We start from the raw sequence: 18,754 nt of genomic DNA, 5'->3' as shown, positions 1-18,754 counted from the left end.
TCCGTAATTTATGCGCCGAGTTAGCTGTGGTGGTTTTCCCAAAGGATAGAGTGTCAGAAGTGATAACTATCCTATGCGGTCCAGAGGACTACTGTAGTCAATTTGTTGGCTTTTATGCAGAAATTCATAAGGGGATTGTAATTATTGAACAAAGTTACATGTGTAATGAATAACATAAACTTCTAGCTTCTATCTCACCCACAGGTCATTGCCATCCCTATGAATAAATTTTGTTTAAAGCATAATTTTAACTCTCAGTCAGAGGAGCCAAGTTTTTTAATCCGAATTTATGAATAAAAAGGAAAATGTTTTTCCATGTAGGTATTACAGCGATAGGGGTCAATGTGCCAAATGTTACTTATCCTGCAAAACGTGTTCAGGACCAAGAAGGGATCAGTGCGTAACTTGTCCTCGAGGTTGGCAACTAGCAGCAGGAGAGTGTCATCCGGAGTGTCCCGAAGGGTTCTTCAAATCCAACTTCGGTTGTCAGAAGTGTCATCACTATTGTCGCACGTGCAAAGGTGAGACGAGAGCTGTGTCAAGGATTTTTCATGGATAACAACATTCATCTAATGCGTTACAGGGGAAGGGCCATTAGAATGTACCTCTTGTCCTCCTCATTCGATGCTGGAGGGTGGTTTGTGCATGGAGTGCCTTGGGGCACAGTACTACGATCCTCTGACGCAACTTTGCAAGAACTGTCACACCGAATGCCGAAGATGTACGGGTCCTGGTAAATTCAGTTGCGCGGCATGCTCGCCGCCATTACACTTGGACAAACTGAATAATCAGTGCGTACCCTGTTGCACCGGTAACGAGAAAGGAGCTCAGGCTGAAGAATGTTGCCTCTGTGACCCAGAAACTGGTAACACCATTCACTAACCTAGAGATAAATATGTAGATTATAGTTGCGTCAGTTCGTGACTGGAAATTAATTATACTTTGGATACTTTAATTTTCTTTTAATTCATAAAAATGTTAATTATTTTGAAAATTAGTAAAATGAATAAAAGCTAATAATAATTCTAATTTCTTTGTTCGTTTTGTTGCAATTTTAGGTGGCTGCAGGAACAGCTCACCGGCAGGTAAAAGGAGAGTACCAGGCACAGAATTCACCTCGGCTGACACGGCTATGTCTGAAATGTATGCAAATTATGAAGGGACAGCGAATAAAAATGATTCAACTACACTGGCGATAACAGCAACTACAACCATAGCTGTTGCTATTTGTCTAGTGTCAGTGGCTTTGTTTGCCACCATATTCATTGCACTTCAGGTGTGTATAAATTTTACCGTTCGAGAAATGTTTTCTTCATCTTCCACGTCCAGTCGATTCGTCCCTGTCCAATCGGTTTGTCCCCGTCCAATCGGTCCATCCACTTCCAGTCACCCGTTCCTCATCCATTCCTACTTTCTCCAGGGAGAAATTATCTTCGTACCCGACGCAACGCACCTCGAGCCAAATAAAAATCCTCGTACCCTTGTTTCCAGGCTATGTCGAGCAGAAGAGAAACGAACAAGGGTTACACGCAGCTGGCCATGAGGGTGGAACCACCGGACGACGTGGACGTTGACGACACAACGGAGCTGATGACCTAGATACCCTTGCCAAGCAACGACAGAAACCTCTCGTCGAAGAGTTTAATGAAAGTCGTTCAATTTCGACATCACGATGAAATTTATCGGTGTGTTCGTGCGGCGTTAGGAAAAAAACGTGGTGGTCGGAATCGATAACCGCCGCGGTTCCAGTTAAAAGAACAAAGTGGTCCCAGACGAAGAGGAAGAAAAGTAAAGAAAAACGAAGAAAAGACACAAAAAAAAGTAAAAATAGAAAGAACAAAATATTAAATATTCGTTGAAAGGAGAAGGAATGACGAGGGAACAGTGGTGAAGAGATAAAGAATGGGGACAAAGGAACAAGAGGAATTCGTTCAAAACGTGATAGTAAAGACACCATTTTTTTTTTTTCTTTTTTTAAAGCGCACTGCACGGAGAAAGTGTGACTGTTGTTCACTTATATAATTGACAGTGCGATCGCGTGCTCGTTGTCGTGAGTGTGACGGTGAACGAGGTGTTTAGGTATGTATATTATCATTTTTTTTTTTTTTTTTTTTTTTTTTTTTTCGAACGGTCAGGCGCGTCGAGAGCACATGAGACCAGTGTGTAAATGTCGAAATAACTTTTAAACGGAAGTACGATTCACGTGTGAACACGAAAAGGGTGACGGACATTATAAAGTGCCTGGTTTACAACGCCCTTCGCAACACCGATTCGTCTACCCTTTTTTATTGCCTTCTATCCTGAACGCTGTCTAACAAAACGTAATTGATTATGAATTTGAAAAATTGACGGGAAGGAAGTATACGCGAGCGAGTCGAATATTATTAAAAAGAAAGGAAAGGAATTTTATTTTTGAGACGTTTCTAAGGAGCATTAGAATTCGCTTGCTCAATAACGAAGGGTACTGCGCATTCATTTAAATTATGGACCAGTTAAACGTAATCAGAGATGTACATATTTTAAAATATTACAAAAATGTTTATCGTCAAGGATAGCAGGTTAAGGAAAAAAGGGGAGGCAAAGGAAGTCAATAGACGAATGAAAAAATAAGGAAACAATAGCAATGTAAAAAAAAAAAAAAAAGAAGGAAGAAGGAGATTTGTTAAATGATTTCTGGACGATCCGGCGTGTGTATCAGTCATTCCGTCGTTAACGAACAGCCAAACGCATTTCTTTTGTAACTGTTTCTTGTTATTGCTACATCGTCTATGTATTTCGTTTTGTTTATATGGACACCTTGTACGTTTTTATTTCTGCGAGTTATTTCCGCTTCGTTTTATTCGTTTTATCGTGCAAAGAGAACGACCACATTGTGGGTGTATCGCACCGAGAAACTTTATTTCTTCTTTTCCCCTTTGAGGATACAAAACAGAAAGAGAAATGTAATAATAATAATAATAATAATAATAATAGTGGGAAGAACACACGAAACAGTCCTCGGTAAATCGGTAACTTTAATAGCTACTGTCCGCGCCTACCGTGTGAATATTGAATTTCTCCTCGTGATTTGATATAAAGCTATTATTGTACTTTTATGATGAACGCGATTATAAATATATACATATACATATTAATATACATATATATATATCTATATACACACATACTCAGGCGTTTAAATATATTCTGAGTTTCGTGTTCCCAATGAAATATTCTTGGATCCTCTTTTACCTGCTATCTTCCTTATCAAATTCTTTATTTACATTTACCCCTCGTATCTTGAATGATTTTTAAGGTAAGTATATTTATTTCTATTGTTTGTAATTATAAGAGGGTAGAAGAGTAACTGAAATACCAAAGGCGAAGGTAAAGAAGAGAGTTTCGTTGGTAATGGAAAGCCATTACTTAATGAAACGTTAAGAATGAACGTTGGGGGTGGAATGCACAGGTGCATTTCGAGGATATTTGGTGCTCAACGATATGAGCATTGTTTCAATGTTGTTTCTAGTCTTACAATGGTTTCCTTTATTTTTATTCGATCAATACTCGTGCATTCTTTTATTTGGGTTTCGAAGATTTATTATTTTCTTTTATTTTCTTAATTCAAGGGTCATTACCCTCGTTAGTATGAAATTAAAATTATTCTTTTTACAATTTTTAGTTAACTCGATGTATAATCGAACGAGATGACAAATTTTCCTCGAGTAATTCTTTGAAAAATTCCAATAACTTCCGATGCAGTTTCATATGACTTTGTCCATCCAATTAATTTTCACGCTTTTACGAAACCCTGTAAATTGTTCAATGGTTCATCGTGCGTTGACAAAATTGGAATACGAGAAGCCTGATGATTTATTGAATCTACCTATAGAGACGACGGTTCTTTGCGTTTTCCAATGCACGAAGAAGCTGGTGAAACGAGTGAAAAATCGAGGATTATACCGTGAGCAAAGCTGTGATTTATCGAGCAGTACATCGTCATGATTCAACGTCTGCTAGGTTTTGCCAACGTTTCGTCTACACGTCCAAAATTTCTGCGAGTATTAATCATGAAAATGTTCGAACGAGTGACAAACCGTCAAATTCGATCCCCGAAATTGTATACCACCTCTGCGATATTAATTTTGACCTATATGGGACAATGAATTTTTCCAACGTTGAAATATAGACGAAAGCATAGAAACATATAGACCGAACAGAGTATCTTACCCTCGAATTTTATAGAGGGTGTTCCATGAAAAATACTAAATCCGGGTGATCAATGAAAAATTGTTAAAGAGAATAAAGAGGTTCTCAGGATTAACTGTTTCTAAAATAACATGAAATTATTTCTTTTTATCGATTAAAAAATGGGTTAAAAGTGGCCCAGTATCGGCTGACAAAGGTTGAATATCATTGACACTTTATGTCCATCAAGAGACAATGGGAAACAAAACGGACGTGAAGGATCTATTTCAAAAGTTGCAAACGAGAATGCGTATAGAGGAGATCCTGATATACGTTTCGTCGATACACCGATCGTGATAACACGTTAACCGATAAATTCGGTAACGATAATTCGCGTGCCTCTACTTTTATCAGGCTGGCTGTCGTATCGTAAGCGGATATCGTAAATTCGTGAAGGCAAATCCCGTTTACGTACGTGCCACGGTTTTATCGTACTATCGCTTTAATTATACTAGTTGCGATAATTCCGCGTCCATCTTCCTTCATTTTACAAGGATCAGGATAGTAAAAAGAAAAATCAGATGAATGCGAAAAAAAAAGGTTCATTTGGATAAAATATGATTTATACTATGTACACTCACGATCAAATCAGGCTTCCCCATAGGCACCTCCAGGGAAAAAGACAATGACATTAAAATTTGTTATTGTTCACAAAAATTTGGTATGCAATCAACAAATTATATAAGCAATGTGTAAATCCTGTGCAATACGTAAACACGTTTATTTACATTTTGATGATTTTTGTTATTTATCCGGATGGTTAACATATACGTTTTTCAAAATTTATTTTCCCACATATTTTTGACTGCGATATATTGTTTGTTCAAGTATCTTCCGTATCCGCTTCCAACATTGTTTTTCATTTAACCGTTCGAACTGTGAAATCTGTCCGGAAAAACAGACACTGCTTGTTAATTTAGAGTATCCAATCAATAATGAAACAATGCATACGAATGAAGCTGAGATTTCTTTTTGTGCACACACGGGATCATTCAAATAGTACGAATACCATGAAAAATTTAAACTAGAAAAAAAGTCAATGTTTTAGCACGAAACATAGGAATATCCTTAATATTGGATTTCAATGAACACTGTATGAGAGTTAAATAAAGTAACTGCAAAAAATCAGAGTGTAGTTGGATTTGTTTGATTAACAATAATTGATTAAAAATTGGATATTGATTTCCGGTATGTTACGTTTAAAACTCAGCTAATTAAATTAATTTCCCATCGTCGAGGTAAAAAATTCTTTTAGATGCACTGTACAATTATACGCAAGGGTATTACTCGTTAGAGGAATTCAGTTACCTATTTTTTATTTATTTTATGGTGAATAAATTTTTCTGTCTGATTACGCGTACGTTTCCGAATAATTTTGAACGTGAAATTTGTATTCGTTGTTATTGCACCTCATAAAATTGAAATTACACATCAATCTCTTTTGCAATTTACTTTTTTACGGTTTCATGTTGAGATTCTGTTTCATGAAGGTTTTTTAGGAGTACTAAAGATGATATATTTTTAATTTAAACAGTGAATGATAATTAACATTAATTGAAAGAATTTCTTTATAAAGTTATATAAAAACTTTTATTTATTACGAGACCGAAGAACTATCAAAATAAGCGTTTGACAAACTTGTATTTTTAAAAAACCGCCATAAATTATTTTTTAAATTCGATCGTAGTGCCATCTTTACAGAAACGGTGGAAACTATAGGACAGGGGGTCCTAAACACCCCGGATGGCGCCAGATCGGTATGCAGAGCGCCACCGATGCAATCGGGGTCCCTGATACCCCGGATGATATGTCGGTATGCAGAGAGAGTTTATTATCACCGGTGCTGATAATAAAACTAATGAATAACAACATGTAAATCATTCTATAAGCCCTAATAGGTCGAAAAAACCGAATGCATATTATGGAACAAAGGAATTTGCCAAAAAATAGAATGATCTATTTTGGTGGTTCCTAAGTTCACCAGTAAATGGCGCAACGTGTACCATTTTCGTCATGGGGGAAGGTTTTTATTGTAAAAAACATGTTAAAATTATTTTATGTCATAAAATCATGCGAAAAGATTTTGTAAGGATCCAGGCAGTAATTAATTAATTATAAATAAATAATGGGTCGATGGTTCGAACTTACAAGAACGATCATTCTAAAAATTAATGATAATTAATTAATTACTTACAGGATGCGTAAAAAAACCTATGCAGAAGAATGCTATTGATGACTTCATGTTAAAATTATTAAAATGAAAAAAAAGATTGCTGTCATATGAAAGTTCAATCGAGACAATTCTCATGGGAGAAATCGGCAGTTTCATCATCTAAACTCGTCAGAAATCCAGCAGCGAAATGATTTCTATTGAACGATCGGGTTTTCCAACAGGGATGAATGGAAAGAAAATCCCAAGAAGCTCATTTCGTCCTTCCTTGACATAATAGAGATCTTCTAGGCCAGCGTGTCCCATGGGTTTGATACCAATTCCGTTTAACAAAGCCCTGGGAATGGACTTGGCTAGCTTAACGACACCTTCGTAACATAGTACTTCTGAGCACGTTCTTTCCTGAGTATTTCTTTCACCTTAAGCTGAAAATATCCCATGGGAATGTCCACTTTTGAAACTCTATATACCTAACTTCTAAAGTGTAATTTCTTAAGTGAATAATTATCGATTCACACACTAAGCTACAAAGTTAATACAAACTAAGGCGAGCTAATTATAGGGAAATTTTAATTAAGGTGACCTCCTCTAGTTGGGACACCTTATATATAATTAAGATTATCACCAATGTTAATTATAAGTAAACCCATCACTAATGTACATAATAACAATGTAGCTAATGACTACAAGCTAACAGAATTAATTAATTAATTAATTAGAAAGCAGTTTATAGAAGATTTTGAAAATGAATTTCGCTATTTTGTAAATATTTTATTATTTTATTTCAAACAATGTTATTGAAATTAATCAAAATCCAATTTTAACACTTTGTACAAGAAAGTTACGTAAGTTAACAAATGAAGTTTGAAAGAATTTTCTTGACACTGATAAAATTATCGCACTGAAAGAGAGATTAATTTAATAATTGTATCAGGTCGTTAGCTCAGCACTTCTGTCTAGAAGACTGATGTGCAGAAAGTGGGGAAACTGGAACAGATGAGGATTAAACGTGACGCAGAAGGTGCGAAGGAAAAGTACGGGTAATTAGCGACAGACTAATTATGGCTGTTTGCTGAGTTCGACACGTGAATTGAGAAGCGAGTATACTGATCTATTTGAAGGATTTAAAAGCTGAGCGTATGTTTGAATAGAGAGCATTATAAAAGGATAAAAGAGGATTAAAGAGGAAAATTACTTTAAAAGACCTTTCATGTTTCAGGCTCTCAGTTTGCTATCTCACATTATTAACATAATAGTAGTATTTTTCCATTATTATTCTCTTTTTATTATTTAAATTTATCTAATTTACACTGCTAATCACTGATGACTTCTATGACTTTGGAGGAGAGCAAAGTTGGGCCACTTTCACCCTAATTTTATAAAATGTATAATAAAAAATACACCGTATCGCTTTAAGAAGCACCAACGTCGAAAATTGATACCAGGTATCTGAAACGTCGATACCATCCAATACTTCCCATCAATATCTATTAGTATCGGTCCGATCGCTAATTACAGGTACGAGGCAGTTCGAAGGAAGCACTTACTTCCGGCTATGAAATCTTCAAGGTATAGACGGTAGCAGGGGCTATCGAGGTTAGGCTGGTCAGAAAATGGCCGGAAGGGGAACTTCGTTATGTATAAGATAATGGTTACGCTTTTGGTCTTAGAAGGGCACGGTTCTTCAGCGACACCCAAGGGACAGATATATTATTACTGAAGGGTGGGAACTTTAGGAGGCCGCAAGCTTTCGATGAAGTGCAAGAGACCAGTGCGAACGGAAAAATCTACAAGAGGGATGGGGGTTCAGGCAACTAGTCTACCAACTTGCTGAGAGAAAGAGGGACAATCGAGGGGTTTGCATTACCAGAACACGGTAGCCATTGCTCCTTTGAGACGTGGCGTCCGCGGTTCGCCGTTAACACGTTCGGTCTGTGGAAATTGATAGAAATATTGATCCGTACGCGTGAACTAACGCCATCTTTTCAGGAAATATAACATTTAATTCTTTCCTGTACACATAGAAATATTTATAGATGCTTGGAAATACACTTTTAATTTATTTTTAGTTAAATCTCTTCTTTCAATTTTATTATCACCCTTTTCGCTTCTAAATTGGACCACAATAATAATTTGATAAAAATATTTTGAAATTCAACCGCAGTATTGTAAAACACTATACAAATCATTGGTACCTCTTTTGTTGTAAATATCTGTGAGTGAAAATATTTCTGTTTGTGTAATTATTTTTTATTACAAAATGAACACACATCCGTTCATAATGTATTAAAAATATTGATCTGACAATACGTTGCCTCTCTTATTCCCCAGTGTCACATTTCGGAATGCGTTTCATCAGTCTCGATGTTTTATGATTTATTGGCACGTTCTATCAGCAAGTTTTTTGTAATAAAAAAGAGAAAAGCAATCCGTGTGAGGTGATAATAATTTAATCACTTCCAAAAAAGTAAACACAAACGAAGTGACTGCATCTCAATTTTTAGAAATAAATTCTGTCTGTTACTTAAAAAATTGTTAAATAAGTTGACAAAAATCATGTGAAAAATAAGTGCTCCAATAGTTTTGCATACAAGAAACTGATAATAATATAAAAGTGGTAATGAAGTACTTAGACATTTAATCGCGCTGATCGTGAAAAGAATAATTTATGCGGTTGTATGTTGACGAACGGCGTACAAAAGAAAGACAAAGAAACCCACAAATAGTGGTTTTACTGGACGTCGACCGTAAAAGCTTGATTAATTAGCCGCACCGTGTCGACAAAGCTTTCGTGACGTGACCCAGTCCAAACCTTGCGACTGAATACCGACATTCCACCCCTATTCGTACCATTTTAACGATTCCTTTGTAGCAAACAAAAGTGAAGGGAGAAATTCCTGGTATTTTCAATCGTAAAAATCTCGTATTCCCGTGAAATTAAGTCATCGACCTCTATTCGAAATAATAACACTATGTTCATCGCGGAATGTGGATATTAAAAGATAAAAATTCAAAAAGAAAAAATATAGAACGAATACAAAAAAGAGAAGAAGAGTTATAAGGATGAATATTAACCCTCTCCATGGTCTGCCGTTCGAGGGTTAAATTTCTTAACATAAATTTAAAAAAATATTTTCTCGTTCGTTCCCAATTTTATGCCAAGGGTGATTAAATTAGAAAAATAAACTATAATCGCCATAAATTCAATTATTCCAGTAAATAACATTTAATCCGACCGTATAATTCAACCGTACAACTTTCATTTCTCCTTTCTTTATTACAACAGTGGAAGAAAATTAATTGTCGAAAGCGGTCATGGCTTTCACGGTAAAAGAAAATTTAGTTAGGTCGTTAGATGTCGCGTAGAAATGGAGTAGGGGAGAGTAAGCAGTTATTTAGCCGGTGGCAAGTCCTTCCAAAAAGTTTATAACTTTATCACCGATATTCCCGCGAACCTAGAAAGAATTCTCTGATGTAAAAGTTTGAACGAGCCCTCGCACTTTTCACGGCCACTTCGTATTTCAACTTTCTCTTTCTTCTTCTTCTTCTTTCGCTAGAAGAAAGACCAGCGTTATTCGCCATTTTCTTCCTTTGTTACGCCCTTCCATTTGCTCGTTCTCACCTTCCTCGCAATTTTTCATCATTCTTCTTGCGCTCTGATTGTTAAGACAGGCATGGCAAACTTTCTCACGCCAGAAATACACGCCCCCCTCTATTATTTCCAATAAATTTTAATTTTTTAACCAAGTTTATCACCAAAGATGCTTTCCAAGGTTCAACAGCATCCGGGCCTCAGAAATCATAATTTAAAAAAAAAGAAAGGAAAACGAAAGAACCGTTTGTGTTTTCGTTTTGCGTTACAAATGATAGGATAGGTGTCGGAAATTGGTCGGTTGCACGGTTTCTGGCCAATGCAACGGTTGGATTGCGACTGTAGATTGAGCGAAACAAAGTTAGGCGCGAACAGTCCATGACTGTTTGTTACTAATTAACTCCTGCGAAGAGAAACTCAGCCAGCGTGCAAATGGATGAGACCGGTGTAGACACACGTACGAGCTTAGAACGACTTTTCGCTGGAAATTTTCTAAATTACGCTCTCGTAAATTTAATCGACGTTGATTAATCTATAGTCCGTCTCGTTTAACTATATATACGCTATCAAATTTTTTTTTTCCATTAATCACTTGGGGACCACTGTCATACGCAAGAAAGTTACAGAGTGCCTAATTAAGGGAAGATCTGGAGACCCCCTTATAAGCCTTCCATTTACTATGTCAAAAAGATATCGAATACAATTTTTTTTTTACATAGATTAATCTTAAATATTGAATCACGTTATTAAGAAGAATTGTCGAGAAGAAAAAATGGCGAAGAGATATTACGTTGGCCCAGTAAGAAAACGTAGCCGCGAAGACAGCGATCTGTCCTTGCGTCCAAGAATATTACAGTATTATTGAGAATAATAAATCCCGAGAGGATGAGACGGAATTAATTGCAGGGGCGATTGCAAGCAATTTACGACACTGATTGCAGCCGAGATGAGAACCATCTTGGGAGAACCTTTCGGACGACTGAAGAAAAGGAAGCTAACATCTTTCTCCTTTCATCCCGTTCTTTCTTACCATTCGTTTGCCTATCTTTTTTCCTTCTCCTTTAAAGCATGGATTTGAATCTACGTTTTACGGCGCAATTAATTCCCTAAGGAGAGTTGCATTTCTTGCTCCGTCGAGGCACAGAAAGGGATTTGCAAACGGGAAGGTTCACGAACTTCCCATAGGGGCCTTCCCGATGTTGGATAGAAACAGAGAATAGGAAGAAAGAAATAGTGACGAGAGAAGAAAATGGTGGAAAGGGATGACCGGGGAGATTGTAAATCGTTTGTACGTACAAGCTAAAGGGATACGCAAAAAGTACACCTGTATTATCGACGACCATGAAACAGTTTAGTTTATATCCTTTTCCCTCCTCTATTTTATGATTTAACACTCGGTTTTATTCCAAGGGAGTTGGGATATTTTCTGTGAAACAAAAGATAGATATACCACGTTCTGAAAGGTATCCTGAAACACAGGGGTATTTCTTCGAATACATATATTGGAAAAATGGTAAGAAAACTGCTTAAGATAAAGTAATAAAAATTTTTTTATAACTCAGTTTTATTCGAGAAATGAAATTCAGTAATGCTTTCGAAGAAGGACCAAGTTATCCCAATGATCTCTATTTGCCTAAAATAAACGTATATCCCATTCAGAGAAAACATTCCAAAATATCTATCTACCTTATATATAAGAAGGAATTTGTAAAAGCCGCAGGGCCAACGTATTTAAATTATTGAATCAAATTTTCTTAAAGTGTCTGTAGCATCCTCTTCAACGGCGAAAACATCATTCACAAGGGACCTGCGTTTCCTAGCTCTCGTGTGTCAGTGCAATTTGAATTTCAGGGGATTTTTACATCTGTGAGAATTCGAAGACACACTGGAGACCTGTGTCACGTAGCACGAATCATTCCTGTTTCTCTGCCACCTTTTGCTGACTTTAGTTTTACAGAGTACACGTTTGGACCGAACAAACGTAAGGTGTACCTACAGACACGTCCTCGGAGAGGCTTCTTATTCACTTGATGCAAACCCTTCGTCGTTGGTACTGCTTTTGGTGTTCGCTAGGGAAATTCGATACGATATCTACCTATGTATATTTGAGAATCCTCCTTAGACGGGGACATGGAAAATAACCCGAGCTTTCTTAACATTTTCCTGCAATTTTGACCCCTTCGTCATCGAATTAACCCTTTATTTTTAATTTTGTATTTCATATTATTTTTATTTTCTAAATTTTACACTGTTCCCTTAAAAATTTTCTTTCAATATATAAAACTTTTATATAAAACAAATTCATTTCATTTCTTACTGAAATTACCAATGCCTCGAACAGTGGTACTATTAAATCCTTAAAAGAGGATTTAACAGACCTGGAGAAACTAAATAATTTTCAGCTGTAGTGGAACAGTTTTCACGGATCTAATGAACAAGGGGATAGCTTATTCCAAGTCTCCTTATCGCGTTGACATTCCACTTCTTCAGCAATTTCATTAATATCCCTTTGCGAATCGTGTTTAAGTAGAAACTTTACTTAATTAAAAACCTTATCCGACATGATCACATAGATTTCATCACTTCCTTCTCAAATCTTCGACCTATTTTACTTGAAGACTCCTAACTAACGAGAGCAGAAGAAATGAATTAATTACACTATCCAATGAATTTCATTTTATTTTTCTCTGAAGTATTTTGAAAATTAAAATTAACAAATACGGGTCTGCTTTTTACAACTATATGGAATAATAAAATAGATATTGGAAACATTCAATTTGGTAATTGAGAAAGGAGAAAGCGATAAATAAATAGGCTGTGAAAAAGCAGGCGATTTGCATATTAGACACTGCAATAATGGGATTATCCTTAAGTGGTTGATGGAAGTTTGAAACGTGCCATTATCGGTCGAAGGTAGGGATTATCAATATTTTGCATATCAAAGGTTCGCTTCAATCATAAGAGCGTATATCCAGCTACCAGTAATGTGTTCGTAATTGGAAATCCTATTAAATGTACTATTTATTCATTGCTTAGCACGATATTTTACTCAAGTGTCAGATTGTTGCTCATTAATCTGACACGATTTCAAATACCATTCATCCTATATCCGGTGAACTTTATAGAAAACTGCGTAAGCTATTTATTAATAATTTTGGTTCAAACTAGCTGGGTTGTCAGAGAACCGTTTTACTGTGCATTTATACAGTAATCAATAAGGCGACTCTCACAGAATTTAGATAGCTTATTTCATAAATACGAATAAATCATCTTTACTGTTATTTTCAGAAGATTTCAAGCTTTAAATTGTTATACTAAAAATTAAATCGAGCACACGAGCATTCTTTAAAAAAAAAATATCTTAAAATTGTTAAAGCGAAAGGGATGGATATGACCTATTAAATCCCCCAATATCTTTTCTGTTTATCCTCCGAGGATCTCTGTCTCCGTTTCCCTGACTCCTCTCTTCCACGGTACGACAACGTCTGTGGTTAAACTATGAATTCGAACTATTCTATCGTAACAGCTATAGTTTAGTTAAACGCGGCCTTTTCCTCCCTCAGCCTCGATGCATCCGACCATCCTACGCTGTCTATCGGACCTAAGTCCACAGCATGCAAATTCGGGACGAATTTGCTCGATCTAACCAATCTTCGTTGTTCGACAAACTGCGCCAACGGCGGCTAAGGACACGGAACACCGTAGACGAGCATGGATCGACTTAGAATTTCGGGGGTGCATCGGTGAATCAAGGCGAATTCGATTAAATCAGATTCGTGTAAACAAGGAGGCCTGGGTTAGGGGTGGTAAAGTTCGGAGCTCGTGAGCATGGTTGAGAAAGAGCGAGGGAATGTATCCAAAGATGGAAGTTTCAGCTCGGAGATATGCCTGACTTCAATAAATCTGCGGCCGAGCTACTCCTTCTATCTGTGTCTAATTAAGATTTACCCTTGCATATTTATTTAACCGGATAATTAATTAGAAAATGTTCCAGAAAATTATCAAAATTGGATTTTAAATAATTCTAATACAGAAGAGTTATAGGTAGATTATACTTTTTTGAATAGAACTGATCTTCTTAATCGTATCTCTATTTTATAATGATGGTATCGATAGCTATCGTGATATTTCCTAGACAGATCAATTTGTACGTCTCGTAGATCCTCCGGTCGTAGATGAGCGTATAATTGGGTGGCCCAGATCGGCTATAATGTACAGTAGGAGCAAGAGGCCATTGGGGCGAGCTAGAAGAGGCACGGTTCATCGATATCTATGATGTTAACCGAGCCGTGCTTCTCTGCTGATAGGTTGCTGCATAATTACCCGAGGCGTGCGTTCAGCTTAATACTCGCGCATCATCGTCTGATAAACATGTTATTACTAGATGAGCCGAGGTACATCGTGACGACCAAGAAATAGATACACTCGCTTGCAAATTAACACGTTGTCTGCCGTTAAGCTGACGAATTCGGGTAATCGATTAACGAAAAAGGAAAACGAAGATTGAGCGATATAAAATCTTGGACGTTGACGTCTATTCTCTGTCAAATGAATTAATGGCAAAATTAAATGATAAGCGAGGACATATTGCCAAAATTGTAAATTGAGGCATGAAAAATTAAAGAAAGTTTTTCGTTCTGGCGTTGTGCCGAGGAATATCAAGACAGAAGAAGGAAGTATACCAACGGCAAGAGGATCAGAATGGGAAAGGAAGAAAGACGAGGAAGCGTTTCTCGCATGACCAGAAGGAAACGTTCCGTTTCATATCATTACGCATATTTATAGGCAGCCCGGCGAAACTGCTGCTACCATGGCCGTTGGCCCTCGGTAAATAACAGCCTTTGAGACCTACCCTACACGATGGTCGTCCCAGTTACCCACGTTGCTGGAATAACAAATAAATACATCGGCGAAAAGTAGTTGTGTCCTAAGTTACGTGGCTCACCTAGCCATAAATAAACAAACTTGTGGCATTTATGGGTGCATACTTGTGCGAACAACGCAGACCTATGCCTCACCCCATGCGTTCACCGTGTGGCTAGAAAGGCGTACGATCGCAACGCTTAGCAAAATCGTTCCGTCTTTTGTTAGAGATTCCGTAACCGTTTAGCGAATGCCGATGCCTCTCGAGAATGTTTTCTAAGTTTTCAGGTCAGCCAAGTCAATATCCTTCCATGTCTGAGATCACGAGATAAATATCATTTATTTTCTACGATTCAAAGATATAGATTAGTCTTAAGTGATTTATTGTTGGGAACATTTAGAAAACTTTGGAAGAAAATTATTAATTTGTTAATCGAAACAAATTAGGGGCTTGAAATTTTTTTCATATTGCAAGTTATAAAAATTCCTAAAGTTACCTCGACGATCAATCCATTATAATTTTATCATTCACGCACGATCCAGGAAAATCGAAAGATGCGAAGTAAATATTCCCATGGCTGACTGAAACATCCTCCTTCGACTTTAAGTAAATAAAAACTTACTACAGTTAAGAGGAGGCTGGATATAGCGAGGCTGAAAGTTCAGCTAGCAACTTCCCGAGCCAATATATACCGGGATGGCCAACTAAATGAAGCGACTTAAGTAAAAAGTTGCTTCGTATTTGGCGGAAATACTGCAATGTTTACGTATTGAAAACACCGCACAAATACCTATGCAGCTGGTTGCTGCAGAACGAAATTGACGATGTTACTTCGAGAAGAACAGGATACATTAGAATTTATAGTTTCTACTAGAGGAAGTTTACGTAAAACGAGGAAATTGAAAGAAATAAAATAATATTATTATTAACCCTCAGACGACGGACCATGGAGAGAGTTCCAATTTTAATTTTCAACCGGTAATATTACTATATGTGAAACGCTAAAAAAATAAAATTTTCTTATTTTTTATCTTAATAAAACAGTAATTATTATTAGACCACTGAATAAACATATAACACGTCACTGATTAAACGATGACACGTTGAAAATATTTTACAAACTGCAATCACCATAATTAATTCCAGTGCGATAATACATATAACTCTATCGAGACTATGCCGTCGTAATTTATAGATTACGCGGGAATTGGTAAATCGGAAAATCCTGTTATACGAGTACAATTGTTGGAGCGGTAATGAGGGTGCATTCGTCGTGTAATAGTTTACAGTACACTAAACCAGGGCTGTATCTCTTCCCTGTTTTATGAGGTGTGTATACCTTAAGATAAGACTTTGTGTAATAGTTAGATCGTTCTCGGGCAAAGCAAGATTCACGATATTTCTCGCTCGAAAATGGAAGGAATACAGGTTAAAGGATGTACACCCTACAAGTGCAAACTAATTTAACCGTTCAGTTGACGGTCCGTTGCGTTTATTCTTCACCGTTGTTAGAATAAAGAATTCTTACCACTTGGCTGAATTCGGTATAATATTCGTGTACAAGAAATGAGAATGAATTCTTGATTCCCCTTAACAATTTTCAAACGTATAAATTACTTGAATTAACCCCCGGCTGGCGGACCATGGAGAGAGGGAATGATAAAAAGAATATAAGAGAAATGTTTTCAGAATTTAAATAAAGATATGAAAAATTAATATGTAAATACATATTTATATATAAAATTGTTCACGAGCCATCAGCGTTATTTTTGCAACACCCTGTACATAAATACAGAAACGTACGCATATGTACTTTCCTTCCCGTGTTTCTTCGTTTTTCTTCATATAAATCAACTCTACCGCTACCGTAAACTTTATTTGAAAGTACCGGGGGAAGATTTAAAGCCGTAGACAAAAATAATCCCAGGAAGAAGTAGGATAGAAAAGCGGCATGTAAACGGTGACCGAAGGAAGATAGAAATAAAAGAAGGCGGAAGAAAGAGAGGGGAAAAGAATGAGAGTTTTCCCACGTAGATGGGATAGGAAGTAAAGTCGATAAGATGTATTGGACCGTGAACAACATTGGTTGCTGGGCTAACACTTCTTTACGTCTGGCGAAGGGTCGAAATTGCCTTACCCACTGTTACATGGTCACCTTGCTTGATGCTTTTCCTCGTAACCCGAAAGTCAAAAGATGTTTGTACTTCCTAAGTGTAACAACACCTTCGAACCCTCATAGACAATTGATTAAAAAAATAGAGAACCAACTTGTTAGATTAAATTTCCTACACTTTATTTTACAACACTTTTATAGTACCGTGATGTTACAATTTTTCACTAATTGCCACAGCTCGAAAATGTATTGTTTTAAAAATATGTAATGTTTCCTAGGGGTGTGCTGGGAAAAATAATGGATATAATAAAGTAACTGTTAAGCATCCCTTTATACCATAATAAAATAACTCGTTGGACAGAGGTTATTATGTATATGATTATGGAATTTTAGAATTCCCTCTAAACGGCGCATATAGTATATGCATGATAGGAAACCGTTTTATTGTGTATACGGGATGGTTTAACTAAATTACTTTCCGCATGACCACTGGAGTGGTATGGTACGGCCACATAGTTCACGGGTCAAAGGTTTTCACCGAACACACTGCACCTTTCATGTACTGCAGATATTTTTTGTAGAAATTATTACTTTCAATATTCTACGTGCAAGATTTTCTTCTTATTATGTAATGCAGAAGAGTTAAAAAAAAAAATTGTATTTAATATATGATATTGAATATTTTAATTTTTGAAGAGTAATTGACAGTTTTGCAAATTATATTAAAATGATATAAAATCAGAAACGGATTGAAAAAGTTAATACCCACGATAGTAATATCGAACTGTGTTACTTTGATAGTAATCCCAATGGTATCTCTGTAAGCCTCAACTCCATTTGTAAACTAAACCACAATCTCTGGAGAATCTACTGCAGGATACTACTTACCAAGAACTCCTCATAAATTCGAAGTGTGTCGATTAATATTAAAGTGAGGATACTGTCAATTATTTATCAATGATACGAAGTACCAGAAGTTGAGATAACTTTGGCCCACTCCAGGTAATTTTGACCCAAAGTCGAAAAATGTTTATTTTAACACTGTCACGTATTCGTGATTTTAATATTTAATTTTTTATACTACTATTCACGTGTTTATAAAATTAAATAATTTTAATTATTTGATGGTGAAAATTTGATACGACCTCTAATCTAATTTCTATATTTATCTAAACGTGCTATTAGATATTCTAACCCCATAATATTATCTAACCGTAGAATTAGGTGGTATCGTTTTCGAGTTTGGGACATCAGAGGAAATTTCGCTAATAATCCTGGCAAATAGCCGTATTCGCGCGCCGGCTTCAAGTATTCCGAGTAATGAATTTAACGCCGTTGTCGAAAAGTACAGCCATAAAATAAATCTTGCCAGGCACCGAGAGCCAGTCCGGAACATTTCATAGACGTTTATTACGTACTTTCATTAAAATCTTTATGAGATAGTGTTGCTAGACTGTACGCGAAGAAGCTGCGAATTACGACCAACTTTCATCACCACGGTAATAATCAAATATGAGACAATTAACGCATCATTGTCAACTTGCAATAATTACACGCTCAAGTCCCGTAATTAAACAACATTCCAGGCTTCTTCCAAGAGGAACAATAGAAAACCTTATTGTATCACTTCTAAAATTTAATTTAAAAAAAATATCTGTCTTTCTTAAAGTGTAACGAGTGCTTAGCATTTTCGTTACCATACTATTTTTTCTCTGTCTAGGAAAAGATGCGATAAGATGTCGCATAAGAGAAGATAAAGAACTAAATTAGTCCCAACAAATCGGTGTC

At 36.4% G+C, this 18,754-nt stretch overlaps 1 protein-coding gene across 2 annotated transcripts in view; it reads left to right on the top strand.

Moving 5' to 3' along the window:
• Fur2 (furin-like protease 2) overlaps positions 1 to 2,653 on the top strand; it is a 210,733-nt gene extending 208,080 nt beyond the window's left edge. For both annotated transcript variants that reach the window (XM_034319967.2, XM_034319968.2), the window contains 4 exons: positions 322 to 521; positions 584 to 865; positions 1,059 to 1,276; positions 1,492 to 2,653. In XM_034319967.2, the coding sequence (XP_034175858.1) occupies positions 322 to 521; positions 584 to 865; positions 1,059 to 1,276; positions 1,492 to 1,599 (808 nt within the window). In that variant the 3' untranslated portion in view covers positions 1,600 to 2,653. The remainder of the gene's footprint in view (positions 1 to 321; positions 522 to 583; positions 866 to 1,058; positions 1,277 to 1,491) is intronic.
• Positions 2,654 to 18,754: the final 16,101 nt, after the last annotated feature.

This window comes from Osmia lignaria, chromosome 13 (assembly GCF_051020975.1).
Source record: "Osmia lignaria lignaria isolate PbOS001 chromosome 13, iyOsmLign1, whole genome shotgun sequence".
In the NCBI taxonomy this organism is placed as follows: domain Eukaryota; kingdom Metazoa; phylum Arthropoda; class Insecta; order Hymenoptera; family Megachilidae; genus Osmia; species Osmia lignaria.
The sequence above is the reverse complement of the archived record's forward strand: the minus strand, read 5'-3'. Positions and strand labels throughout refer to the sequence as shown.